Source organism: Sphaerodactylus townsendi, linkage group LG09, assembly GCF_021028975.2.
Source record: "Sphaerodactylus townsendi isolate TG3544 linkage group LG09, MPM_Stown_v2.3, whole genome shotgun sequence".
In the NCBI taxonomy this organism is placed as follows: Eukaryota; Metazoa; Chordata; class Lepidosauria; order Squamata; family Sphaerodactylidae; genus Sphaerodactylus; species Sphaerodactylus townsendi.
This window is the reverse complement of record NC_059433.1, coordinates 84828296-84856228: the sequence shown is the minus strand read 5'-3', so window position 1 is coordinate 84856228 and position 27933 is coordinate 84828296. Positions and strand designations below refer to the sequence as shown.

The 27933-nt window shown below is 38.3% G+C and overlaps 1 protein-coding gene across 39 annotated transcripts in view; it reads left to right on the top strand.

The window, feature by feature from the left end:
• RIMS2 (regulating synaptic membrane exocytosis 2) overlaps positions 1–27933 on the top strand; it is a 433065-nt gene that overhangs the window by 248668 nt on the left and 156464 nt on the right. For 26 of the 39 annotated variants that reach the window (XM_048508147.1, XM_048508154.1, XM_048508146.1 and 23 more), the window contains 4 exons: positions 56–186; positions 17872–18043; positions 18526–18679; positions 24717–24743. In XM_048508147.1, coding sequence (XP_048364104.1) covers positions 56–186; positions 17872–18043; positions 18526–18679; positions 24717–24743 — 484 coding nt within the window. The remainder of the gene's footprint in view (positions 1–55; positions 187–17871; positions 18044–18525; positions 18680–24716; positions 24744–27933) is intronic. The other 13 variants (XM_048508163.1, XM_048508162.1, XM_048508155.1 and 10 more) reach the window with 1 other exon arrangement.

Below are 27933 nucleotides of genomic sequence, written 5' to 3'. Positions count from 1 at the left end.
TCTTTGCTTCATAATGAATGACATGGACTGACTAATGAATATTTTCTCATTACAGATAAAATTGTGGTATGACAAGGTTGGTCACCAGTTGATAGTCACAATATTGGGAGCAAAGGATCTTCCTTCAAGGGAAGACGGAAGGCCAAGAAATCCTTATGTTAAAATTTACTTTCTTCCTGACAGAAGGTAGGATGAAGGAAAGGGAACAACTATTTTAACTGCAATTAATGCAAATTTAATATCATTTGGTAACTGGAGTCTTGGGGCCACCATTATTTAAGGACCACCTACTCCCATTGAACCTACCTGACCATTATTTTTATCTTTGGATGGGCCTGTTTTGGGTGCCTCCATTTTCTAAGGCTAAAAGGATGGCAGTCTGAGAAAAAGCCCTCTCAGATGTGGCTCTGAAGCTGTGGAATCCCCTTTGCAGAGAGCTTTGTCTGTCCTCCTCTATTGTTGTCTTCAACCAGTGGGGTGAAGACATTTTTGTTTTGTTCGGCATTCTCTCATTGACCTTCATTTCAGTGTATGTTTATACAGAAGTTTTGTATTTTTAAGTTAATTTTAATGCGACTGTTTTTAATTTTAATGTGATGTTCACTGCCTTGAGGGCCCTAAATGTGTGGAAAGGCAAGATAAGAATGTTTTGATTTTTTTTTGTTATTCGTTAATTCATGCAAATATTTGTATTGGGGGTCACTGTAAAAGTCAACTTGTCTGATATGAATAGTAATCAAAGCCTTAGCTAGACATTTTATGCAGAAGGTTTAAATAGTTGAATAAATAACATCACAAACATCAATGTGATTTGTTAGCATATTTTAGAGTTTCAGAGTGATAACTGTGTTGCTAGTAAGAGAAGAAAGTTCTGTGTTGTACCTTAAAAATGATCTCAGCATCTTCATACTTGAATCTCTCTTATAAACATTTTGCTGAAGTATGGAAACTTTCAAGTCTGTGACTGAGTGTTCATTGAGGCTGACATTTTTCAACCACTGATTTTTCATGTTTGTGTTTTAATGCATGATTCATATCTGCCTGTTCATCTTTGTGTCTTCTGTAAGGGCTAGACCTGGGGCTAGATGTGGAAATTAGATATTTAAAACTTCTTGAGAGTTCTCTGGAGTGGAATCTCTTTTCTCATAGTTTAAACCCATGTCCTAGTCTCTGGAGCAACAGAAAACAAGCTTACTTTTTCTTCAACTTGACAGCCCTTCAAATAGTTAAACATGGCTGTCATGTCTCAAGTTGCAGGCTACTTGATCCTTAATCACCCATTTTAGTTTGGTTTCCAAAAGCAGTTTGTATTACTGAGCCTGCTGTCCTCCGCTACGATGGTGGAATATGCTAGGTTTCATCTGTGACCAATGCACAATAGGTTTATATACATGTTCAAAATGACACACCAATGGCTCAAACTTTCTATACCCAGGAAAGTTATTAGATCTCTAGAATGGTGGGTAAGGATGAAAACTTACTTCAAAATATACATATAGGGAGTCTTACTCAAGAGCTAAAGGTGTTCACGGGTGTCTCTTTAGGAGGGCCCCAACCTTTAGAAGGGCCCTGATATATGAGGATTGGAGGCTCATATCAATCAATTCTGTATAAGAGGTTATTGGTCTGAAATTGAATCTAAATTACACATTAACATAATGATATTTAGAGCCACTAGGTATGCTCTTGCCTTTTTTACAGCCCTACACCGAGGATAACAACTTCTCTTGACCACAGACAACATGACAGTCAAGTTTTACATTAATAACAGGGTGGCACAGGTTCACTGTCACTGTGCAGAGAGATCGATCATATTTGGCAGTGGTCCATTCAACATCACATCATATTGAAGGCCATCCATGTAGCAGGCAAGGACAGCTGGTGTAATGGTTAAGAGCAATGGACTCTAATCTGGAGAACTGCTGAAAAGACTACACACATTGGACATGAGAAGAGCATTATTGTTTTATTTGCAATGTACTATGACATTCAGAAAAGACAAATCACTCTTTGTTTGCTTCAGTGGTCATTAAAAGTGCAAAACTACTGCCTGCCCAGACTCTGTCTAGGAGGGTGACATCTGCTGTAAATCTGGCTTATGGTAAAGTCAAGGTAGATTGTCCATTTCCACTTAGAGAGCATTTAGCGAGAGCTCAGGTGTCATCAGCCGCTTTTTATTCCACGGTGAGTCTGCAAGGGCAGCAATGTGGTCATCACCCTCCATGTTTGTCAAAGACTATTCAATGGACATCAGCTCCAGAAATGAGGGGGCTGTTGGGAGAACAGTATTGCAGTCATTGTTTTGCTGACCAGCTCATACCCACCTCCTTTTTAAGTGAGCTTGCTATTCTCTCCCATGTGAGACTGCACAGAAGACATAGAGATGAAAACAAGGTTGCATTTACCTGTAACTGTTGTTCATCAAATGTCTTCTGTGCAGGCACAGATCACTCCCTCCTTTTCCTGCTGTGAGCTGCTAGGTTCATTTTGTGACAGTCAGTGATTCCACAGTAACAAAGGGAGAACTGAGAGAAGAAAAGCCCTGGCTCTAGTAGAGCAAGGTGAAGAGGAGGAGGAATATTCCAAAGAACTCTCAAGAAGCTGTGGAAATCTGATCTCCACATCCAGTCTGCCCCTGCACAGTCCACATTTGTGTCTATCCAGAAAACCCTCATGCAGTAATTATAGGTAAGGTCAAGCTTGCTTTCTCTTGCATAGAAAAAGCCATTTAGTCTACAGAAATGGCAGAAGGACATTGCTGTCACATGATCATATTTTTTTCTGCTGTTACTTTTATCATTACAGTGGAACCTCGAATTTCGTCGATAATCCGTCCGAAAGCCATCAACGAAATTCGAAATCAACAAAATTTGAGGCAAAGTTTCCCATAGGAATCAATGAAAATCCAGTTAATTCGTTCTGAGCACCCAAAAATAATGGCAAAAACACAACTTTTTGAGTAAAAATACAGTGTTTACTAAATATAAAAGACAACTTCACATGATGAAAAGACCATTTCAAACATTTAAGATGAACATTCAACCTGAACATGAACATTTAACCGGCAGAAACTTATTCTATGGAAGGAAATTCTGTCTTATGCACACATTCTGGGATCACTTCCCTTCTTCCCTTCTTGATCTTTTGGCACTAGGACCAGGTTCACATTCAGACCCACAGCGGACAAAAAATGTGTCCAAAGAGGTTTGTTTCTGCCGCCTCTTCAAGATTTTTCTAAAGTGGGTCAAGACATTGTCATTGAACAAGTTGCACACGTGACTAGGTTCACTTTCAGCTTTTTTGCACCATACACACACCCTAATTAAAGGAGCCAAAAAGTTCACCCTTTTGGTTTTCAAAAAGCTGCCCCACACAACACTAACTAAAATGAGCCAAAACTTTACGTTCTCCACTTCACTTTCTCCAGCAGCCACCCCCCATACAACTAAGCACTGCATGTCAAAGGAGGCAAAATGAACGTGCCACAAAGCAGGCAATGGTTGCACCCCCTCCCCCCCATACACATTGCTTAATTACCTGGCACTAAGTACAGTAAGCTTTCTCACAACAGAAACTCTACTGCACAGTAGCTCTGTTCTCTGCAGTTCTCAGCAGCTCTGAAAGCACGTGTACGATGAGATCACATGTGCGACGAGATCTCGCAAACGTAATTCGAGGTGATTGACAAAATTCAAGACAAATTTTCAGTGAAAAAAATTGATGAAATTCGAAACCGACGAAATTCGAAATCAACGAAATTTGAGGTACCACTGTATCTCTTTCTGCAGCAATTTCTAGCGCAATTTTATTGCTGTGTATTTTCATCCATTTTTATAGCTGTGTTCTTTATACAGACTTGCTGCTACTATTTTAATTGTCCGTCCCCAGATTTGTTCTGATAACTTGTTCTATTATTTAAATCAATGATATTGTAAGCCGCTTCAGGTGCCTGTTGTTCTGAAAGCATGGTTACATTTATTTGAACAAACAATTTGCTGGTGAAAGGGCCTTCCTTGTATTGTTGGTGTCGTTTGAGTAGATATGATAATGTCATTTGAGTAGATATGGGAACAGAAATTGCACTGAGGTTTGTTGCAATGACTAGCCCCATTGGATGACTACTGGTGATGGTGAGTAGTTTCTTTCGTTTGGGGAGAAGAAGGCATTGTCTTCCAAAAAAAGCTGTAGATCCTATTTGTGGAAGTGCAGAGTTGACATTCATATACAGATTTGACCCTATCACATTGAAATACTAAGTACACTGATTTCAATTTACTTAGAAGGTTAGAACTTCCTTTAGGATTACACCATTAGACTGGGGACTCACTAGAGTCAGGGTAGTCAACACAGAACATGGGGTTTTTTTAGGTTTGTTTATTATGCTTTGCTCATTCTTTACCTGTTGGGAATGGGTTTCTGCCATTTTGATTGGGTAATTTTCCCTTTCACCAGGACCTTGTTTTATTTGCTCTCCGCAGACTAATACAACAACTACGGTTGCAAGGCCTTATAGCTTCGCTTTGTAATATTTCTCTTCACTGTTCATGCTCATATATTCTGAAGAAATGTGCTCTGGCTTATGAAAGCTTAAACTACAATAGATGGTGTAAGGTCTTTTGGTAACATCACCTGTAGTTCTATGTACCCGTAGGTGGAAGATTACAAAAATTACATGATTGTGCGGAGTAGGTGATGGAAGACCCTATCCTATCTTTGCAGAAAATAACAGGGATTAGAATGACCTCCACAAGCTCCTTCAAGCCTCCTAATATAGCATAGCAAGAGTTATTTATAGATCCTGTTTCCATATTGTCACATTTGGGTGTGGAGCTAGAATTGGAGGTGACTGAAATACTTTCTTTCTTTGTCATTCCCCAGAACAATTTGATGTAATGGCAGTGAATTTGCTCACTATTTAGATCCCTCAGAAGTTGGGAGTGCTTTGGTACTTGAACAGGTACTGAGAGCTACTTGAACAGACTGTGTGTAACACCTGTTTTATCCCCTGCTTCCTCCAAGAAGATCAGGTGGCACACACTTTCTTCAAGAAGCTCATGTGGTTACTTTCAGAGCAACCCTGTGGGACAGGTTACTCTCAGCCAGAATGACTAGTCCAAGTTCACCCATTGAGCATCATAGCAAAGTGGAGATATGAACAGTTCTCCCCAATCCTAATCTAACACTAACCTCAGCAGTTTTCTGCATTACTCACTTCAGCTCAATGTAAATTACTATAGTGGTTTTGGGGCAAAAGGGAGGTAACTAAGAGCCCAATTCAAAGGCTTATGGAGCTAATGCTGGGTTGCACTAGTTTGTTTGCCCACCCCACCAGTTTAAGTACTGGGAGGCAGATGGGTGTTGCTCAGCTCAGTGGGACTCAACCCAGACATCCTGCTCCCTGAAGAGTTGTGTCAGCCTAAATCAGCTGTTGGTGCAACTGCGAGCAGGCTAGGGGTGTTCCTGGGCTCCCAACCGGGCTTTCAAGCCAAGAATGCTGACCTAGGGGCCATGGACTAAAACCACCCAAAATGCTGGCATAACTTTGTTGAGCCCTCTGGAGGGCTTTCCAGGTGGCCAGGGTTTTTTATTCTTTTTTGCTATCTCCCTGCGCTGCCTGAAAACCCTCTGGAGAAGGTGTGGCAGTGTGGCAGCAATCCATCCCCAGCCAGCAGAGCCCTAGGGATTGGGCTGCCTGCTTCATTTGCCTCTTACTCAATGCAAAGATTGCAGCATTTTTTATCAGGTGACTTTTTATTCCTGAGCCCAAGGCAAACTGCCTTAAGTTAGTCCCACAAATCAACTGTGGCAGAAGGCAGATGGACAGCAAAAGAGAGAAAACTCAGAAGTCCATTTGTATTCCATTATTATCTGAACCACTTTCAAACTGTTCATATTTATATGCTGAGCTGTATGTGATTCCACTTTTGGATCATTGTCCTATATTCTCACAATGGACCATTTATCTCTGTCATGTCTCATAAGAGTTCCTTACAAATAAAGTAATGCAATACTTGAACATAGTTTACAATCTTTAATTTCCGTGCACTATCTTTTTATAAGCAGTAGCTTCATAACAAACTACTGTGTAAACTGAGGGGGTTTCACCCAGGGGTGTATCTGCAGAAAATGGAGCCCAGGGCAAACACTAAAATTGCGCCATCCCCCTTTCTGGTGGTGGAGTGGGCGTAGACAAATCATATCTTATTTTTGCACCTGCTTGGCCCAATTTCAAAACACAGAAATTGTAAAAATATTCTTAACAGTTCCCCAAAATAGTTATAAAACACAGCTGACTCATAGGGTAGAGACTTCTTCCTCTCTGTCTACAGAAACTATTAGTTTTTACTTTATGCCATGGCATTTTACCGAGTACTAGAAATTAGGTCCCTGGCTTGATGTCATGACAACTCAAAAACTTAAATTAGGGAAACAACAAAAAGAAATAGGGATAAATAGGGTAAGAATAGATGCTCACCTGCTTAGGCTTAGTTGTGATCAGGAAAGGTGCGCACTGAAGTATCTATGGAAAAGGTGGGCTTTGAGAAGGGATCTGAAGGAAGGGATGAATAAGTGATCATAAAAATACTCTAGGAGATAACTCCAGATCTGTACTGCATCTGGTTCTCAATCTTAATCAAGAATAGTCTTGCTAGACATAGGCAGGCACTTCTTATGGGAATGGAGAACAGTACTTTGTACAGTAGGTCTGCTGCTTGTTGGAGCAACAAGCAGAAGCTGCCCTTCAGTCTTTTATTGGTTAGGACAGTGATGGTGAACCTTTTCGAGACTGAGTGCCCAAATTGCAACCCAAAACCCACTTATTTACCACAAAGTGCCAACCCGGCAATTTAACCTGAATAACCCCCTCGAGCAGGGGCCAGCCTGCTGTAGCTTCTAGCAAGTCCCACATGCGCCGCTATGTGCCTCCTCTGCCCCCTCTCCCGGGCAGCAGCCACCTGGAGCACAGGCACCAGGCCCGCCAGCTGAGTCCTCCCTGCTCGCCCAGCAACCCAGGCCAGCCTAGATGTGTGTGTGTGTGATCCCCCCATATGACGAACTTTGTGTGCGTGTGCCCACAGAGAGGGCTCTGAGTGCCACCTCTGGCACCCGTGCCATAGGTTCATCACCACTGGGTTAGGATATAAAATGCATCTCAGTTAAAAGTATACCAACAATTCTACATGGCACCAGTAACAATTTGGAATCCTCTGCCTAAGGGGGCTTCCAGACAGGGAAGTCAAATGATCTTGCTCCAAACCCCAGCAGCTTCAGCAAAGGACGTAAGAAAATCTTTGCTGGATCAAACCAGTGTTCTATCTAGTCCAGCCTCCTTTTTCACATAGTGAATAACCAGTTGCTTTGGAGAGCCACCCAAATAGGAAATAGTGACCAAGGCCTTCGCCCAGTGTTGCCTAGCACTGGTGTTTAAAGGTTTATTGCTTTTGAATGTGGAGGATCAATTTAGTTGCTATGGCTTGTAGCCATTAATGGACTTTTCCTGTGTGACTCTGCTAATCCCCTTTTAAAGCTAGTGTATGTGCCCTGAGGTCACTTGAAGTCAACAGGTGCATATGCACTAAATTGCTTTGGGAGAAAGAAAAAAGGATTGATTTTTGGTGGGAGGGGGAAAAATGTCTTAACAGCACCTTCCCTCTTCCTAACATTTTTAATCATTATTGCAACAGTTGCTTCCTCTTTGGCAGGTATCTGGAGGAAGTGCCTTCATCATCTTTCCTTTGTAAACTTTCTTTTATTGGGTGTGACAACCTTTTTTATTCACGCAGAGTGCCTCACTACATCCACAACCTCTTTCTCACATATACAGGTAGATCCATGACCATTTCAGATGCCCTCTTATTCACAGAGTCACCAACAGAGTAGCCCAATCCCTTTTAATAATAGTCCTCACTCAGACGCTGCACAGAGCTATTAGGGTTGAGGACTCAAACCCTGTTTCATTCACATATTTCTATCCTAATGTATATGTGGACTAAGATCTTTGTGTGCGTGCGTGCATGTTTCCTTGAGACAATTTGCCCACAGGGTTAAATAAACAAAGAGTTAACTTTTATTCATGCTTTAAACATAACCTCGAAGAAAGTCAGATAGAAATTAGAAAGTTTCTTTTCATTTGAGATCCTTCGTTATAAACTGACCCTGTTTAGTTAGTTTCAAGCTGCTCTTCTCCATGGCTTTACTCAGCCAAACTCACTCTTAACCCCCAAGTTCTGTCTTCAGTTCTCTTAACTGCTGGTTTCAACTGACCCTCTCACTAACATTTCATTAGCTCTCATTAGTCACTCTGAGGATAAGACATAACCTTAACATGTCTGTCACAGTGGCCTATAGAACTGAGGGCACATGAGTGTTGGGACACTGGAGGAAAAATAGAGAGATGGCAGAGGCCGTTTCTGCACAGCTCTCCCATGGCATTAATTATGCCTGTGCCTATGGAGACTTGGGGACCACTCGCATGGTATCGCGCAGGTGGCCCCGAGGCTGCAGTGAATCGCAGAGGTGGCTCTGCATGGAGCCACCTCGAGTTCATTTTGTTTACTTACCTCTCCTCCCTGCGCAGCTCTGGACGGCTGGAAAGACATGCCCACACTGCCCTCCAACCTCCAGGGGTCAGAAGGGCAGCGTGGACGTGTCCCTCCAGCCATCCAGAGTTGCGCAGGGAGGAGAGGTAAGTAAACGGGACATGGAGGGGCCAAAAGTGGTGCCCTCATGCTGGTGCAATTCGCACCACTGGGGGGGGCAAGCACGGCGCTGCTGTGATGCAGCAGCACCAGCTGTACGAACAGCACCCCAGGGATGGTGATTTAACTGTCCCTAGGGCGCTGTTTTCCGCCCGTGCAGAAACAGCCAGAGTATTCTTTTTTATCATGCCATATTTGTCTACCCATCACAAATTGTGACCATAGTATATGTATCAAAGTTGGAGGGGAAAATAGATGGGGACTTGAGAGACACAGAAGACACTTCTACACATATCTGCATATACGTGAAGCACATATTTATCTTCCAACAGTGCATACCATTGCGCACACACCATTATATAAACACACATTATTTCATACTCTTATATAATATCTTATGTCAATGGTTCTATGTTTATTCAGTATCTGTATTAGTGAAGATTCTTTATATAGACTCTACTGTGTGTGGGTGTGAATAAAATTTATCAGATAAAAGAAATTCTGAATCTATTCTGTAATTAATTTTGAAAGCATCAAGAGGTGTTTTGAAATTATAAGTTTTTTGTAACGCACAGAGGAATTGCTTTCCCTTTAAAGTGTGTTAGGGTAGATGTTTTCCTTTAATTATTTCTCTCAACATTTAAAAATAACAGCAACGGATGTAAATTGAATTAGTTTTCTTCTGACAGCAAAACAAGTTTTCTCCCACACCTGTGCCTTCCCAGCACTGATAAATAAGCTTGCTAAGCACCAAGCCTTTATTGGCATATAAGACAATACAGGTAAAATACAGAGATAACAAAAACAAAAAACAGATTTAAAACAATCCCCTAAGAGAATGATAACAAAGAATCTCTTAATAACAGAGTGACACAACAGAGTTAAAAAACAGAACTATCCTTTAGGGTGTATAATTTCTGGTAAAAACTTGGCCACCAATTCACAAACTACAAGATCAGGGTTATTTAGCAAGTATAAGATCTTTTGAGTACCGTATCTGAAATCCAGTCACAGTTCAAGGGAAGACTATTTGCATATTTTCCTCTAATTCCCTCATATTTAGTGCAATAGAAGGGGGAGTGGGTTAAAGTTTCCAGTTGATTAGAGTTAGAGGAGCTGAATCTCTTTGTGCCCTCTATTTTTAAAAATCTACTGCATAGCAGCGCTGAAGGCAGAACATTGAACCTAGCCACTGATAAGCTTGCTAAGCAAACATAGGTCTTATTCATAAGGGAAAATAATCTGTTGGTAATATGGGGCAGTTAAACAATTCAAGCATTCAGTTTCCTTTTTTTCTGCCCCCCCTTTCTTTTCCCTCCTCCTTTAACTAATTCACCTTTAGCTAATGGGAAGTTCATTTTAAGGTGCCTTTTATAATGTACTGTAACATATTTTATCTGTTGATTTAATGTTGTAAGCCATCCTGAGCCTGTAAAGGAGGAGGGCATCCTAGAAATCAAGTTATAAATATATAAATATATAGTAATCAAGTAATATATAATATATATAGTAATATATAATCAAGTTATAAATATATAAATATAAATATACATATAAATATATAGCCTTCGACAATACAATATATAAATAGTTAGTGGATATAAATGTGCCTAAAGTAGTTCTTTACATTGTGATCCCTGTCTTTAATGTAGTGTTTAAAAGCAGATGCTTGTAATATATGAAGAATTTTTCTTTTGTTTGCTTAAAAGGAGAATTTAAAGCTGTGATATTTTACAATCTTCATTTTATTCATTTTATTCTGGTGCGTCATCTTGATATAGCTTGTCCTCTTTTTTATTTGGTGGTCCTGTGTTTTTGTCCTTTCCTTTTTGTTTTTGGAGATTTTCAGGTTCTCTCTCAAGATTCTTTGGACATATTCTCAGTTGATAATTCATCTATCAGTTGCGTAGCTTGTTCTACTGTAGTGATTATTATTTTGCCCTTGGGTTATGCAACTTCTGTAGCAAATGGAACTCTTCAACAATATTTTATTTATTTCTTTTGTAAAAATTGTCTTCAGAAATCAAAGCCTCTCCTTTTCAATATACTTGTAGGTAAATCTTGGAAAATATTTACTTCTTTCCCTGCCACTTTGAGTGGAGATTCCCTTTGCTTATTCAGTATAGTCTGGCAATTTCTTATGGGTAAACTTGACCACAATATCCTGTGGCAATTTATTCTTAAATGCAAAACTTGAATTTATTCTAAATATTTATTTAGTAGATTTCTATTCTGCTCTTCAAACACATCCCAGGGTGGGTTACACAACATAAAAATGCATCTAAACATTAAAATAAAAAATAATCATAAACATATAAGGTATTTCCTAAAACATCAGTGAGAACAATCAAAACCAATACCCCCAAACCCACCCCCTCCCTAGCAGTTGGATGGCAAGTTCCCAAAAGCCCATAGGCTGGTTAGATGGCATAAATCAGTCAAATACCTCGGTGAAAATGGAGGTCTTAATCAGATGCTGAAATATGTATAATGGTGCCTGTCGGACCTCAAATGGGAGGACATTCCATTAAGTAGGGGCTATCACAGAGAAAGCCCTCTGCTCAGCCCTCATCCTCTCACCTCAGAGTGGGAAGGCACTGTTCTGGTCAATATCTGAAAAGTCTCCTTGGATCTTCAGGTAATAGCTTGTGAAAATTGTCCTGTGGAATTCCTCTAAATCAGGGGTGTCAGATATGCCTCCTGAGGGCTTGATCTGGCCCCTTGACAGGGTGTATCAGGCCTTTGAGCCAACTGAGGGACCCCCCCCCCCGACTCCTGATCTGGCCTTGTGAGCTTGGGTTTCCCAGGCTAGATTAGGAGCAAGAAGGTGGCACCCCAGCTGGCTTGCAACCTGATAAGCCCTCTCAAGGGGTTCTGATCTAGGCTGGTGACCCTACTGCAAGGACGCTAGCTGAGGCAGCCACCCCCCATGCTGATTTGGGCTTGGGAGCCTTCTGGGGCCAAGGCAGCCACCCCTTTCTCAGGCCCTATCCAACAATTTATGTTTTACATTTATGTTATACCTCGCTCTTGTGACAAGTAAATTTGACACCCCTACTCTACATCATATATTGCTTTGGCCCTGCACTTTCAAAGGTTCTATCCTTTGTTCTGACCAAAGGTCTTACCTGTCTAAGTTCAATTCAGTTCCTTTCTGTCTTTCTTTGATTCTCCTGGTTTCTTGTGTACTTGTATTTTTTAAAAAAAATTCTACTAGTCCTCTTGATATCTTCTGTTTCATACCTAGAACTTCTTTTTCATCCTTTGTTGCATGTTCTCTTTGGCTTGTCTGCTTTTTTCTGCAGTTCTATCTTCTGATTGTTTAATTTGATTTGTTACTGTTTGAGTTCGTCCATTTCTTCTACGACATCCAGTTCATCATAATCCTTTCTTATCTTATATTTTGACATACACAGAATGCCATTATTGTTGTTCTATTCTTACTTCTTTGCTTACATATTTTATGCAGTTTTTCCATATGCTAATCCATAGACCAAGTACTCAGCAGTATTCAAAATATCTTATGCTATCAATGTCATCATCTAGTCTGTGTTCAATAATTCAATAATTCAACCAAAATTTATAAATAAAACTTTTAATTTTCTCATAGACCAGGTAATTTAAACAGTTTAACGACATGGCTATTAACTTAATTTCTTAGTCTTCTCAATTTAAAAAATCAAGATGAAAAGATTTATAAAAGGAAAGAAGAAAAAAGGAAAGGAAAAATATTAAAATGTGTAAAGAAAAAAGAAAAGAGATTGGGTGATCTAAAAACTATAGTAAACAGAAAGTAAAGAAAATACTAAGATAAGAGAAAAGAGGTAATAATAAAATATTAATACTAGTATATTAATGTTAGTGTAAATACAAAAACTAATATTATTATATCAGTCTCAAGAATATAGATTGATGTTGTTTAAAGTCCCAAAAATGGTCCCAAGAGGAAAAAAAGATGAATAGAATTTTAACCTTCTTATCATTTTTTCTCCAGACCACCAAATGCCTCCCAATCCTTCATGTTCAATCTCCAATCTCAACAATATTCTGCTACATCACCTTTTTGTAGTTACTTAGCAGTCCACCAGATGTCCCAAAAGTCTTTCTCCATCAATCTCAATATTCAAGTCTGTTCCAGTCAACTGCATTTTTAAACTACATCATACCTTTTTAATTGTATTCCAGATAAATCATTGTGTAATTATTTTGGGTTCTTCTGAATAAAATATTTAATACACACCCAAATTAAATGTTTCGTTAACCAGAAAAACTGAAGAGGAGAGAGAAAAATAATCCATTTGCAAAGGAGGGAGGAAACCTTCACTGTGGCCCTTTCTGTACGAGCCAAAAACAGCGCCTTAGGGATGGCAAAAACATCATCCCTAGGGAGCTGTTCGCATGGGGGCAGCAGCACCACCCTCGCTCCCCACAGCGGCGCAAAGCCGCTGTTTCCCAACCTTGCTCCCCGAGCGAGGTTTTCTGGAAACAGCGGTTTCCAACCGCTGCCGTGCGAACAGCAGCGGCTCGAAGGCACCATCCCCCCTTTCCTGAATGACTTACCTTCCCTCTGACCTTCTGGCGCATTGCCCAGGCCTGGGGACACACCCCACTGCCCTGCGACTCCAGAGCTGTCACGCAGGGCAGGGGGGCGTGTCCCCTGGCCTGGGTGATGCGCCGGAAGATCGGAGGGAAGGTAAGTTGTTCGGGTGACAATGCAGCGCTGCGCCGTCTCCTGTGCCCCTCCTGGGACCATTCATGCGAATGGTCTCGGGGGGTGCATCGGCGTCGTATACGCTGACGCACCCCCCGAGCGTGGCCATGCAGAAACGGCCAAAGTCTGGAAGCGTAGTAAATCTGGTTTTCTTTTTCCCCACCTGTGAGGACCAGCGTGCATTCCTACCATTCAAGCCCAGATATTCAAAATATGTTCAGTTTTCAAGCAGCCCTTCCAAAGACTGATTTTGAATTAATTGAAATCTCTGAAGGGCAACTCTTTCCCCTCCCTATACTCTTCCTTCTATGATGGCTCCCTCTGTGTTCTTTCCATTCTGTTTTAAACAACACTCTATATCTCTAGGGAAATAAAGGCGGATTTTCAGCCTTGTCTCGCGACTTTTAATTGTTTAACAAACTGGAAATTAATTGAATTGTTGAACACAATTGGAAATCACAAGACTTTTGGGAAATATTTTATTCCTATCTGTGGCAGGAATTCCATCTAATTCTTTCTCAGCATGACTCCCAATAAGCAAAACAAAAAGATGCTTTGAGAATCAAAAATCCCAAACACCAAACATATGCAAGGATAAATATATGCTGGATATAAAAAACCTTAATCATTGATCTAGAGTATGCAAAGATACAAAGACTTTTGCAAATCACAATCTGCTAGTGGTAACTTGACAACAAAACAGGCAGAAAGAAAGCATGGAGATTAAACGACAAGAAAATTACATTTCCATTACAAGAAACTATAGTACAAATGCAGAAAAGATATAGAATAGTGTTTTATATTAAATAACATAGCTGATATCCCCATTGCAACAATTTCAGACAACAACAAGGCTTGTATGAGAGAAAACTTAATAGCTGTAGCCTTAAAAAACTGGATCAAACTGAGAACATAATTGCCTTAATAAAGCAATTTTAATTGAGATTAAGCAACTAAGAAACCAACTAGATATTCTTGAAACTGAGGAGATATAGAACAAATTCAGATTTTTAAAGCAGAAGTATTTTGAATGTGTGAACAAACTTAGAAGATACTTGGCACGTTATTTATGGATTGAAACTGAAAGTAAAACAGTAACAGGAGTGAAGAAAAGAGATGGGATTACTCATGAAGAAAAGAAGATAAAGGAACAGTTTGCTGTTTTCTTTCCAGAACTGTACACAAAGAACTCAGCTACAGAAGAGAGAATAGAGGAATATATTAAAAGAATACATACAGAGAAGTTCTCTTCAGAATACAAGGATATACTGAATCAAACTATTATAATTCAAGAAGTATTGTAAACTATAAAGAAATTGAAAATGATAATGTCCAAAGATGAAATTACATCAATGTATTATAAGTACTTGGAAGAAAATTTAATACTACAACTGCAGGAAGTTATGAATGAAATAAGCAAAGATAAAATATTACCCTCATCATGGCAAAAAAACATAAATAACACTGATACATGAAGAAGGCGATGCTCCAACACTACCACAATCTTATACACCCATCTCACCGTTGGATGTGGATTATGAGCATTTTACATCCTTAATTTTGGAGAGACTATAGCAAAATTAATTCATACAGATCAGATCAGCTTTGTACCAAAACATTTCATGGAAGACAATGTACGCATTATGATCAGTGTAATATGAGTGAATTCCTTCGGGGATTGGGCGGTATATCAAATCCAATAATAATAATAATAATAATAATAATAATAATAATAATAATAATAATAATAATAATATGGGGCCAGACAGTCCTGCCATATGACCCACCTCGGCCTCTGCATTTGGCAGAGGCCAATTTGCTGGTGGCCCCCGGCCCCTCCATGATGCGACTGGCTTCCACTCGGGCCAGGGCTTTCACGACCCTGGCCCCTGCCTGGTGGAATGCTCTTCCTCCAGCTGTCCGGGCCCTGCGAGACCTTAATGAGTTCTGCAGGGCCTGTAAGACTGAGCTATTCTGCCGGGCTTTTGGGGCGGCCAGCCTCTGATGCCCCCCTCCCACCTTTTAACAGCTGGGGCCCTACTGTCCTCCCCTTAGAGGAGTTTTAGCTGTTAGATGCCATCTGTTATTTTGAAATGTTATATTATTTATTTATTTATTTATTATTTCATTTTTATACCGCCCTCCCCTGAAGGGCTCAGGGTGGTTTACAGTACCAACAAACAATAAAACAGAATAAATACAGAGTTAAGAGTTAAAATGCAGCATTCAATTGTCAAACCTAATTAAGATAGATGACATCCGACTATTAAAACTCCTCTTAAAAGGGGAACAGTGGGTCTTAGATTGTTTCGGGCACCCATATCAGCAGCTGGGATTTGAACGCTGTGTTTAATGTGGACCAGTACCAAATGTACAGTGTCTGTTTATTTATTTGCCTGTTGTTTTGTTTGTTTGTTGTGAACCACCTTGAGCCCTTCGAGGGAGGGCGGTATAGAACTTTTATAATAAATAAATAAATAAATAAATAAATAAATAAATAAAAATTAATAATAATAATAATAATAATAATATTAACAACAACAACATCAACAACAACAACAACACTAGTGCAGCACTTGAAACATATTTGAATTGCCAAAATTAACATTGGTCAAATTCAGAAGGCAGCCCTGCTGGGATCCGCACAAATACTACGCTGATACATTACAACTTCCTAGGCCTCTGGGTGAGGCTTGAATTGTAATGAAGGCCAACAACCAGCTAAAGATCTGGCAGCTGTGAAATCTACAACAACAACAACAACAACAACAACAACAACAACAACAACAACAACAGATCTGGCAGCTGTGAAATCTACAATAATAATAATAATCTACAATAATAATATTTACAGCCAGTTAAACATTAAGATAAAATTGTTACAAGATGTTTTATTGGTAGTATATTACTCCAAAAGCTATTGAGAAGATGGATAAGAATGGTAAAAATAAATGTTGCAAATGTAAAAAAAAGTGGACAGTACTCTTTATCATATGTGGTAGATATGCAAAAAACTAAACAATTGGAAAGAAATACATGCCAAAATCTAGAAAATTCTAAAAATTGAATTTGCTATGTGAGCCAAGGGTATGCTATCAGAGATTCTGCCAAAAATATTCAAAAAATCTTGGAATAATTGTTTAGATATATGATAACAGCGACCAGAGTTACACTTGCAGCAAAATGGAAAGCAGAAGAGTTCCCATGTGGGAAAGACTGGGAGAACAAACTAGCTGAATAGTAGTGATGGCAAAACTAATGAAAAACTATGTTCTTAAAACACCAATTGAATTTCAAGATTAGAAAGTATATTATTTATATTATTTCTAAAAAATGGAGAGCAGAAAAGGAGATTGCTGAAATGATATATGTGAATTATTAATAATCCTCTTGGAGTGCAATTCATATGTATGGAGGCAATGTGGGGAGACAGAAAAAAGTAAAATCCCTCCGTGTTGTTGGAAAGCCATCTATGGGGCCCAGTGGACTCACACCACTCAAAGGTGAGAGGGGGCAAAAGTTCTGTTCCCTGTGCACGTTTGGCCCCCTCATCTGGATTGGGCTGTTCATGTTGCATTGAAAAAGTGTCAAAATGCAGCAAGTATTTATATTATGAATAGATGATAATAATATAATTGGAAAGTATTTTTAGGAATTTACAATAGTAAGAAATTCTGCAAACTTTTTATCTGTTCTGTTTTATTATAATAATCTTGTAGTATTGTTTAGCATCACTATACTGCATATGATATCTTATGATTTATGCTATTATTATATTTACTATGTAATGTTCATTATTACATGATTTTTTACTGTTCATAATTGCTAGCATCATTTATTGTCAGGTATATTATATCACTGTTTATCATATATATGTACATTATACTCTTTTGACATAATTGCAATAGTTGTTCATTTCTTTCTGTTCTGTTTTATCTATAAAATAAAATCTTTATTTTGAAAAGAGCATTTCTCTTGAGCATTCATGTTTTTAATATATATCAGGAAATAATGTTATTCATTTTATTTAAATTATTAGTAGTCTGCCTGTCTTATTGAAACTCAAAGCAGATTACTCAGTGTATGGCAAATGCAATCAACAGAATGAGACATCCACTAAACAAAGCAATAATGTTTGAATTGCAGAACAATGAAAATGGAGCTAAAACAAAACAAAGTATTAACATGACATGTTAAATGATCAAGAAATTAATACAATAAGATCATACTTATAGTAACAGATGGTACATACTATATACAGTAGTACAGTCCATGGGCTCTATACCTTCACAAAAGCCTCTTGTGGTGATACAGCCCCAATTACCTGTTTAAACAAGCCCTCCTGATTCAAACAGTGTGTTGTTGTGCTATGCTTGCTTACTAGGGTTTTCAATCTTTTATTTTATAGCTCATCGAGTCACAATACTTAGTGAGTCTTTAATCTGCACTTATTGATTACAGTGATAAGAACAAAAGAAGAACAAAAACGGTAAAGAAAACTTTGGAACCCAAATGGAACCAAACATTCATTTATTCTCCAGTTCATCGGAGAGAATTTCGAGAACGAATGTTGGAAATTACTCTTTGGGACCAAGCACGTGTTCGTGAGGAAGAAAGTGAATTTTTAGGGGAGGTATCTAAAATTATTTTATTGTTACAATGAATTAATAGCTTTTTCTCACAAAGGAATCCTTGGAATGGGTAGATTATGGAGAAATTTTAAAATATTAATTTTTGTTTGGAAAAGGTTTAAAATGTGTCACATACCTTCCTTCCATCACTTAGTCACATTAGTTGTTTTTTTGACAAACACAATATGTTTCCATTCATCTTTCTCCGTACTGCATCCATTCACCATATTTTCTGAGTATGCATATCCTGTTACAGAACTGAAAATCATGTTGATTTGCTAACAGCAGTATGGAGGAATGTGGGAGATGAGAACTAAATTAAGTTTCCTTTTCCTCCTGAACACCTGGTCAAAGGTTCCCTCAATGAATTGGGGCATTCAGGTTTTTAATGAATGTTATAAGGATGTGAACAGATCACGGTTTCTACAATCAAACATTTGTTGTACAATAGAGCATTTCACAGCAATACTTTATTATTTTGTAGATTCTTATTGAATTAGAGACTGCACTGCTGGATGATGAGCCTCATTGGTACAAACTTCAGACACATGATGTCTCTTCATTGCCACTTCCCCATCCTTCCCCATACTTGCCACGCAGACAGCTACATGGAGAGAGTCCCACACGAAGACTGCAAAGTAAGTTGCTGATTCCAGTTTACTGCTTGCTGTTTCTTTCTAGTAGAATGGCAGTGAATAAAATGTATTGCTGGCATTGTTAATGCAGTTTCCTTTTATGTGCTCACTTTAATACTATTGAACTGAGAGGTTTGCAGGGCACTTTTATATTAAATGAATGAAATAAATTGCTTTGAATGAACTTTTTAGTTGTTAAAAAAGCTAAAAAAAACGTTGGTATGGATCTTAAACTGCGCAAGCAGAACTGTGATATGTAAACACAACTTTCCTTCACCTTTCCTTGTAGGTCAGTGCCCCAGTCAGGGTTAAGGTACGGGCTACACTGGGGGAGTATAAGTTTCCCTTCCTGCATTTCAAGAGCAGAAAAGGAGGATAATGTCCAAGCTGTTTGTTACATTTGCCTTTCCTGATTTTTGTGGTTTTCTCATAGAGTAGAAAAATGTGACTTTTTATGCCATAGCCAAAGTTTTGTACAACAGTTTATTATATAAAGATAAATATTTATAAATATTGTTTACTTTAGAGGCTTATTCATAAAATATGAAGTAGACTAGAGTTTTCCATATCATAACTTGCTAGCCTTTAATTAATATGTAGGCTATCCACCTATTGTCAATATAATACAAGCCCTAGTTATTTTAAATAGGGTATTGAAACATTCTGACATTTAACTGTACATATTAGTTTCATCATCTTAAATGACTTCTTAACCATCTTTTTGGATTTTTTGTTTTTTAATAGTTTCTCTATTTTTAATTTATTTTTCCCTATTGCAGAAGCTCAGATAAATGTAAGCAGTGTCTTAAAAGTATGTCACCAAACCTCAGCCCCCAAATTAAAATCTCTGTTACTATTGCAACTGTTGCTATTAAAAGCCAGAAAATAGAAAGGTTTACTCTTACTTCCACAATATACTTGTCTTTACTGTGTCTTTGGGAAATACTGTGTTAGTTTGTTTGACAGTTATGCTCTGCCCTCTTGCCTTACATAAGATACTCATAGTCTTTTGGTATGCATTTGGTGTAAAGATAAAATTGACAAAAAGATGTTTGTGGCTGATTTTGCAACGAAACACCTAGGAAAAGATGGACTCATAGGTATACAAGTTTATAGTTTATTGCTTTTCTGTCTGGTACAAGGTTGGCCAACTTCTGTGGTCTCTTGTGGGAGGGAAAAGGGGCATTCTGGTCCAAGTCTCACACAGCCATCCTCACAGGAGACTGTACTGGACTCTATAAATAAAATTGGTGTTATATTGTTGAAGGCTTTCACAGCTGGAATCACTGGAGTTTTGTGGGGTTTCCGGGCTGTATGGCCGTGTTCCAGTAGCATTTTCTCCTGACATTTTGCCTGCATCTGAAGATCTTCTGAAGATGCCAGCCACAGGTGCAGGCAAAATGTCAGGAAAAAATGCTACTGGAACATGGCCATACAGCCTGAAAACCCAACAACACTCAAAAATTGGTTTTATTTTTACAGTATAGGTTTTTCATATAGGATCAGACACAGCATTACTTTGTTTTCTGCCCTGTGTCTACTGTCAGTCCATGTTTTGGATGACCATAACTTTTACTTTCATTAAACATTCTTTTTCCTCTAATAATACCAAAAACAAGATCACTCAATTAATTTTATTAGCAGTGTGGTTGATATGGACAAAAGAAAATAATCCTTCATACTGTTCATAATTAATGAATTAATGCCATACAATGTGTTTAGGTCCCTTCTGAAAGCTATTAGAGAAATATAAGGGCCATCTGCTAATAGTTATAACAGTTAAATAGAAGCATCATGAGTGGAGTTACTGTGCCTGTATAGCTGATGCTGGCGGCAATCAGGGAACGTCATTGTACCTCATGTCTTAAAAGCTGGCCACTGGATCTTTGGTCTGATCCAAAAGGTCTCATGTAAATATTACATCCCTTAATTTTAAATATTAAATTATAAATATTATTCCTTCCACGAATTCATGGAAATAAGTCTATTTACAAATGTTATTCATGTAGCTAAGTAATAAAATCTAAGAAAATACTTTAATGGTAATTGCTGTTACCAGTTTTGTTTGTGTGTGTGTGCTAGGATTGTTGTACCTTCTAAAACCAGTGGGTAATATTTGAGCAAAGAATAATATTTACTGTTTCTTCTTCATGCTTCTGTAATGTTTATTTTTTATGAAATCAGTGTCTTGGGCATGTTATGTTGATTTGCATGTTTGGATGATTTCCTTTCAAAAATACAATACAGATTATTGTTCTGTAACTCAGGATGAGTTATTTAAATATCAAAATGGTATTTAACATGGTACAGGGATCTTAAATTATATTTCAGGTGCCTGAAGCTACAAAAATTGTGCACAAAACTTAATTCACTAGAGTAGAACTAAAATGACTACATCAAATAGTATCTGAACCACAGAATACTTCAAATATTTTGTATTTCTGTCTAGATTTTTAGAAAACATCTGCATTTTCACTAATAATCTTTCAGAATTCATTGTCACCCTTTTCTTGGTGATTCCACACTAGGACTGTTTTCATTCAATTTTCAAGGAAAATATAAATTCCACATAACATAGAACAGTATTGTCTTTAAAAGTCAACAAGAATGAACAATACAGTTTGGGGGAGGGCTGTGGAGCCAGCATGATCCCATTGCCAATGTCATTGCAATCTAGATGGTGTAAGTGGCAGCTCTTGAGATGGGCAGTAATGCCACTGGAGGGCGCCATGTAGGCCCATGGCAGCTGGGCATGAACATTGCTGCTGCGCTAGTGCTGCTCTGCTGCAGGAGACCATGCCGGCACCAATGGAGCAGTCCACAGGCATTCCCAGGGATGAAGCTGATTTTTGTTGGCTTTCTAGGAATGTCCCCTTGAGCTGCCAGCAACGTAAGCCAGCAAAAGACCATATATAACCCAATACATTACAATGGTGAGTTTTAGGCCCTGGTTTGGTTTTTGCATTTTTCCCTCTTCTCCACACCTCCCCATTACTTCTTGGAGGCAGCACAGCTAAACCATCCTTGGCTGCTGCAAATCTTCCCCACCCCCCACGTGGATTGGCCAACCTGTCTCCTCCAGCAAAAATTCTACCTTTCCCTACAAAGGTATTTTATTCCATTTTTCAGGTTGCTTAATTACTTCCTTCTTTCTTTGGATGGTTGTTCTAGAGAAGCACGCAAATATTAATATAAATTATAAGATTTGTTTTCCTTGGAGAGGTTGGAGTATCAAGTATTGTTCTGATAACTTTATAATCGTTCAAAAGTGCTATTGTTCATGATCATAATAGCATGGTTAAGCTGAAAAATATGAAAAATAGCAAAGAAAACACTAAAGTGAAATAGTTGACAGTGTTGTCTGGAATGTATAGAACAAATAATGGTAATAATTGGCAAACAGTTTTGGAACCACTCCTAAAACTCTCAAATTCTGATATAATATCATTCACATGGGTTCAATGTGTAAGAATGTCATTAAACTGCAAGCGAATTTTCTATTAAAGAAACCCTAACAAAGGAATATTTAACATGAGATTATCTGAAGGTTAACCTAAAAATATGTGCAGGTTCCATTCCTGTCAACTTTTGTTCTGGTGGATTAATGTGATCATTTCTTTATTGTTATATGTAAAATTAAATCAGATGACATCGTAAAGTGCTGGGTGATTCATAAAACACAGGACATTCTACATACTTCCTTAAGTATGCAGAAAATATGCAACTATATAAATTATAAAATGGGAAAAAAATGGCCAGATGAAGACTGAGCATGTTCTAGGAGGCAAGGAACGTTAAGAGCAATTTTTGGTCAATTAAAAGAAAAGGGGGGAAAAGTGGGAATGGGGGTTAGCCAGAGTGTCAAAGAGGTTACAAAATCCTGGAGAGGGAGCATTAGGAAAATATTTCTAAATTATTCTCTCCCTCAATTAAAAGAGAATTTTGAGAGTCAGTTTTAAAAGGCGGGGAGGAACCATTAGTTTGCTTAAGGTCCTTAATGAGTTTAGAATCTGGAGGGCAAAACATTTGGGTACAGACAAATGGAAAGATTTCAGAGGTTTTTGTTCTTTCCCCTGAAATTTCTTCCAGACCACTTGCATCTTCCCTCTCATAGGAAGTTTCATAGTCATGATCTATCCCTGAGGTTCTCTAGAGGCAGAGCTGAAGTTTTTGCATTGTCAGAGAACAAAAGAAATGCAGAAAAATACTAATCTGCCAATTCAACTGTGCCCCTCTACCAGTCTAATGAGGTCTGGAATACTGGCTTATTGCTCTTAGAGAGTCAGTTAAAATGAAAAAGACTGAGGAGGAAACATAAATTGACCTATTCAAGGTTCTAAGAGTTTCTGATATCCTGGAGAGGTAGATTTGAACGGATGGGTAGGATTTTGTAGCTGCTTATAGCTACTGTAATTCTCCATGGCCTTTCAACTTGTCATGCTGAATTTGTAACCTGGTGGGAAAAATTTCTTACTGCTTATCTGTTTTCCCAGAACAGTAGCATTGATTTAGCAATATTAAATAGACAATAGCCCTACCTTAACAAACTGGAGCTTATGACTGAACAGGAATTTGAACCTGTGTGTCTCACATTCAAGGATGTTTTCCCTCCCTGCAGCCATTGAGTATTGAGTCAACTGTAATGCAAGCGTTAGAGTGATGTTTTTATATTTCACATACTGTTCCAACTGCATATTGCAGGTGGAAGTTGTATGCCTATTGAAGTCTGAAAATCAGACACATTCTGAGAAAACTGAAATGGTTCAGCAGAACCCCTCTGGAAGAAGAAGTTATTGCATTCATCTCAGGATTTTGTGAAAATGAAGTTGGATGGGGTTTTACTTAGATTTAAAGGAGATGCTCACAATAAAACCATGAGTGGTGCAACACAGATTCTTAGATATATTTGACTATCTTAAGTTTTACTGGATTTTCATTATAAAGAAGAATTTATACACCAATATCCCATGTAGATTGAGAGTGTCTCCTGGGTAAACATTCCAGAATCTTAGCTATGTTTGTGTGTTTAAAAATTAAACTTATTTAATAAAAATTAAAATATTAAAATTAAAATTATTTATTGTATTTATCATGTATGTTTTATTGTGAGTTGCCTTGAGTCTTTGGAGATATGGCGTGATATAAATGCAAGAAATAAATAAATAATAAACTGTTTGTGCTGGGATGGATTTTGTTAGTTAGTTAGAGGTGCCATTGGACTTCTGTCTAATTTTGTCTCTTGCATGATCACCATACTTCTATATGTAAACATTTTTCATCTGCGGTATGTAGATTGAAGTTCATATTTATACTAAGCTACCATACTACAATGGGGGAACTTCTTTTTCAGAAATTCCTGGTAGACAAAAGGCAATCCATTAACTGTATGTTGTTTACCTCTGCATGGTTAACGTGACTGTGTTTAATTTGAAATCACAGCATCTGGAAACATACTAAAGAAAACTTTGTATAGCTTCATTCCCACCCTAGAACATAGAAACTCTTCTATGGAAGAGCTAGATTGGAGTCAAGTAGCACTTTAGAGACCAAGATTTTCAGTATATAAGCTTCCAGGAGTCAAGCTCCCTTAGATACAAAAGAATCTCTCAATAATTAATGCTCTGGAAATTTTGTTATTCTCTAAAGTGCTACAGAACTCAAATCTTGCTCTTCTACTGCAGATCAACAGGGCTTCTTCTGAAACTATCTGCTATGGAAGATATGATTCTCATATCCTTTCAGATAGAGTTTTCAGTTCCCTGGAAGCCATAAACAGTGTAATCTTTTAGTAGCAATGCTATCGCTGTCCAGCAGATGTAATTCAAGATTAGAATCACATTAGAATAATATAATACTTACAGAAAAAGTATTCTGTGGCTCAGTGTTAAGCTTTAGTTAAGGTAACCTGTGATTGATCTTTCATATAAGAATTGTGTTTGCAATTATCACTATTTAACTCTCCATTTATATACATCCCTGTTGCATGTTTAGACATCACATTGTTTTCTGAAATCACTTCATTTTAACATTTGTTTTCCAGATAAAGGCTTGTATTCATATAATTCAGGTAAATTTTAAGCACGTTGAAGTATTTATTGCTTATATACATTTATTCTGTTTTTTTTTTGCTTTATATTGTTGATGTGCTTCTGCTGCCTGTTGTGTACCAGTCCAATTACTGATTTGCTCTGCGAATTTCTTTTTCTGCTTTTCAGAAATAGGCCTTTGTCCTTGTAATAGTATTGTATGCGTTTCTTGTTTAGCATCGTACAGATTTTGCTGAACTCTTCAGTGGTTTAAAAAAAAACTTTATTCATTCCAATTCCATCTCAAGGTGTATTCAAAAGTGTTACAATAAACATACTGATTCTGGTTTGGATCTGAAAGTGTTTTTCAGCTGGTGCAATGGCTCTTATACCAGTATAAGAGCGGGTGGAGAGGCAATTGCCAATTTCCGCCTTCCATTGTACCACCTTTCCCCACTTTGCCTTGTCGCGCTGTTGATGAAGGTTGTCTGATGACCCCCCCTCCTCCCCAAACCTCCAGAGTTTTGGGGTCATCAGAAGGCAGTAGTGAGCAGTCCCGGTCTACAGCCTTTGCCCTGCTCAGAGTACATGCATATCAGATGCATGTTAAGCTAGTTTGTGAAAATTATGTCAATTGTACTACTGATCTGTACTGTGACTCTTTTATTGGAGGCATTTCAGTGTATAAAACTGTTATAAGTAAAATGCTATTGAGATTAGTGAATACCGTTCTGTTTTGACTGGATTGCTGAATAGACTTTATCAGCATATATAGCGCATTTCTCTATAGCCCCACCACTTGCCATAAATATTTTTCTTCGTCTTCAGATATTTGTTCAGTTCCAACTAATTATGAGTCATTTACAGATGTTCTGTATTATTTACAGCCTTGTGTATACCATACGTTTATCCAGCTGCTGCTGGAAAATTTCTAAGAAAAAGAAATTTCCCACCTTTGTAAAGCAAGATGTTCAAATGGGCAATTTTTAATGCTTCCCTACTCTAAGGTTTACATTGTTAATTTTCAGTCTATTCCATTTTAGCTCCATTGTTTCACAGTATTGACAAATAATTAATTTTCCTTGTGACAACAACGAGAGTTTTGCTTGTCAGGGGGCTGCAGTCTGGGCAGGTAGCCTGGATAATACCTTACTTTTAGCATCATCATCATCCAGACCACAGTTAGCAAGAGATAGGATCTTCCCTTGCTTGCATTATAGTGGCAGCCTATCTGCATCACACAAATGGATGGCAAAATCCTTCTCCCACTGCAGAGAAGGTAGCCCTTTATGGAGGTGATGCTGATGACAGGAACTCTGGATGCAAAGCATGACAGCTAGTGGGCTGTAGTGGCTACGGTATTAGACTAGGGTATGAAAGACACAGGTTTGAATCTCCACTCTGCTATAGAAGCTGGTTTTGTGACCTTGGACCTGTCACATACTCTCAATCTAATCTACCTCACAGGGTTGTGAGGATAAAATGTAGATAGTGTGCTGTTTATTTATAATGTCACTTACCCATGCCAGTTTTTTTATGTATGGTTGTGATTCCCTTTTCAGTAACTACATTCAAAAGTGATTTTCAATAAAGTTCTTAAAAGACTGCATTAAGTAATCATTGGCTGGGACACCCTTTTTTTTGTTTTGACAAAAACATAGATTAAATAAACTTCTGACCTCTTTCTGACTTCAGAAGACTGGTACCCGTACTTGAATGTTCATTGGAAAGACTGATAATTCTTTACACAGCCTTGTAGTTTGATGGTTAATTTCCTGTTTTGAAGCAATCAAAAAGACTTTTGGTTTGCATGTCCCTGCTTTAAGTAATGTCCCACCGTGAATGGGATTAACCTGTAACACTTCAGTAGGTCTCTACTAGGGAGAAAGGCAGGGTGTAAGTGAAGTAAATAAATAAACCCCACAGACTGAAAAATATCCTTTTCCATTCTTTGTCCTGTGCAGAAACTGACAGTCCATTGTTAAGAACATTTCTGGGGAATAAGCCCCAATGGATAGACCTGAGTAATGTTTTGAGTACATCTGCTTAGGATTGCTTTCTAAATTGCACAAACAAGAAACTAACTTAAATATTATCTCTTTCTGAAATGTTACTCAGATGCCTTTAACCTTGTCCATAATCTTTGGTGTTTTCAAATTTTTGCTGAATTCTCATCCATCTCACAAAGTGGTGGGATTCAAAGTGCCTACTGATCTTTCATCTATGATCAAAGTAGTATAAGTTGCCATTCAATTTCAATGAAGCGTTGATTGTTTCTGCACTGCATTGCTGACTTTCATGTTTGCCTTAATTGTGTTAAAAATTGTAAGCACTTTACATTTGACATTCCCCCCATCTGTTTCAGTTTATTGCATCCCTGTGCCTCTTAATTGTCCTTTCAGTAACACTTGTAGTATTTTCCAATTCTGTGTACATTTTGAGCGTCCTTTGCCCTTCTATCTAACTTGTTAGAAGAAATGCATACTGTGCTTCTTCATATTCAATTCATTTTAGTTAAAAAAATCTTGATTCAGAATCTGTGTTATTGGAATTAAAGAATAATAAGATGGTTATTGTATTTCATTGCTTTCCACTGTTGTACTGTGATGATCCCTGCCTGATTTCAGACATCTAGAATAACATTCTTGCTTAGACAGGGGCACACAGAGTTGTGGTAGTGGGTTTCCCTTTTTCCCCCAGCAGCCTCAAGTGAAGTGTGTGTGTCTACTTTTAAACATAATGGAAGTACCCAGACAAGGTAGACAAAACTCTGTCAACCTCAGAGTTTGCTTAATTTTTGCCCATTTTCTTCCAGTGAAGTATTGGAATTGAGGCAGAAGATTATTGCTTCAAGTGTTCGAATAGGATATCAGAGAGGGGTGGCTTTAGATCTTTTTGTGTTTTATACTGGCCCTTTCCACACAGCAAATGTAAAATGGGCTGCAGGCAGGATAAATGAAGTCATTGTGGCCCCGGGCTGTTTGCATGTCTGGGTGTCCCCTGGTCAGTGAGTGCATTGGCTGGGGCACGTGCCTTATTCCACCCTCCGCTGTGTAGCTACGAAACCTGGCAGAAATGGACCTCCATGGCCATGCTGCCGTCCCTGTGACCATCATGCAGCAGAGAGGTGGGGACTGAAAAAAAAAGGGAAGCGCATCCAAGTAACACACTTCCTGGGACAGCCATTCCCTCAGCCTCGGCTGCAATCCACATTAAAACAAAAGAATCGCA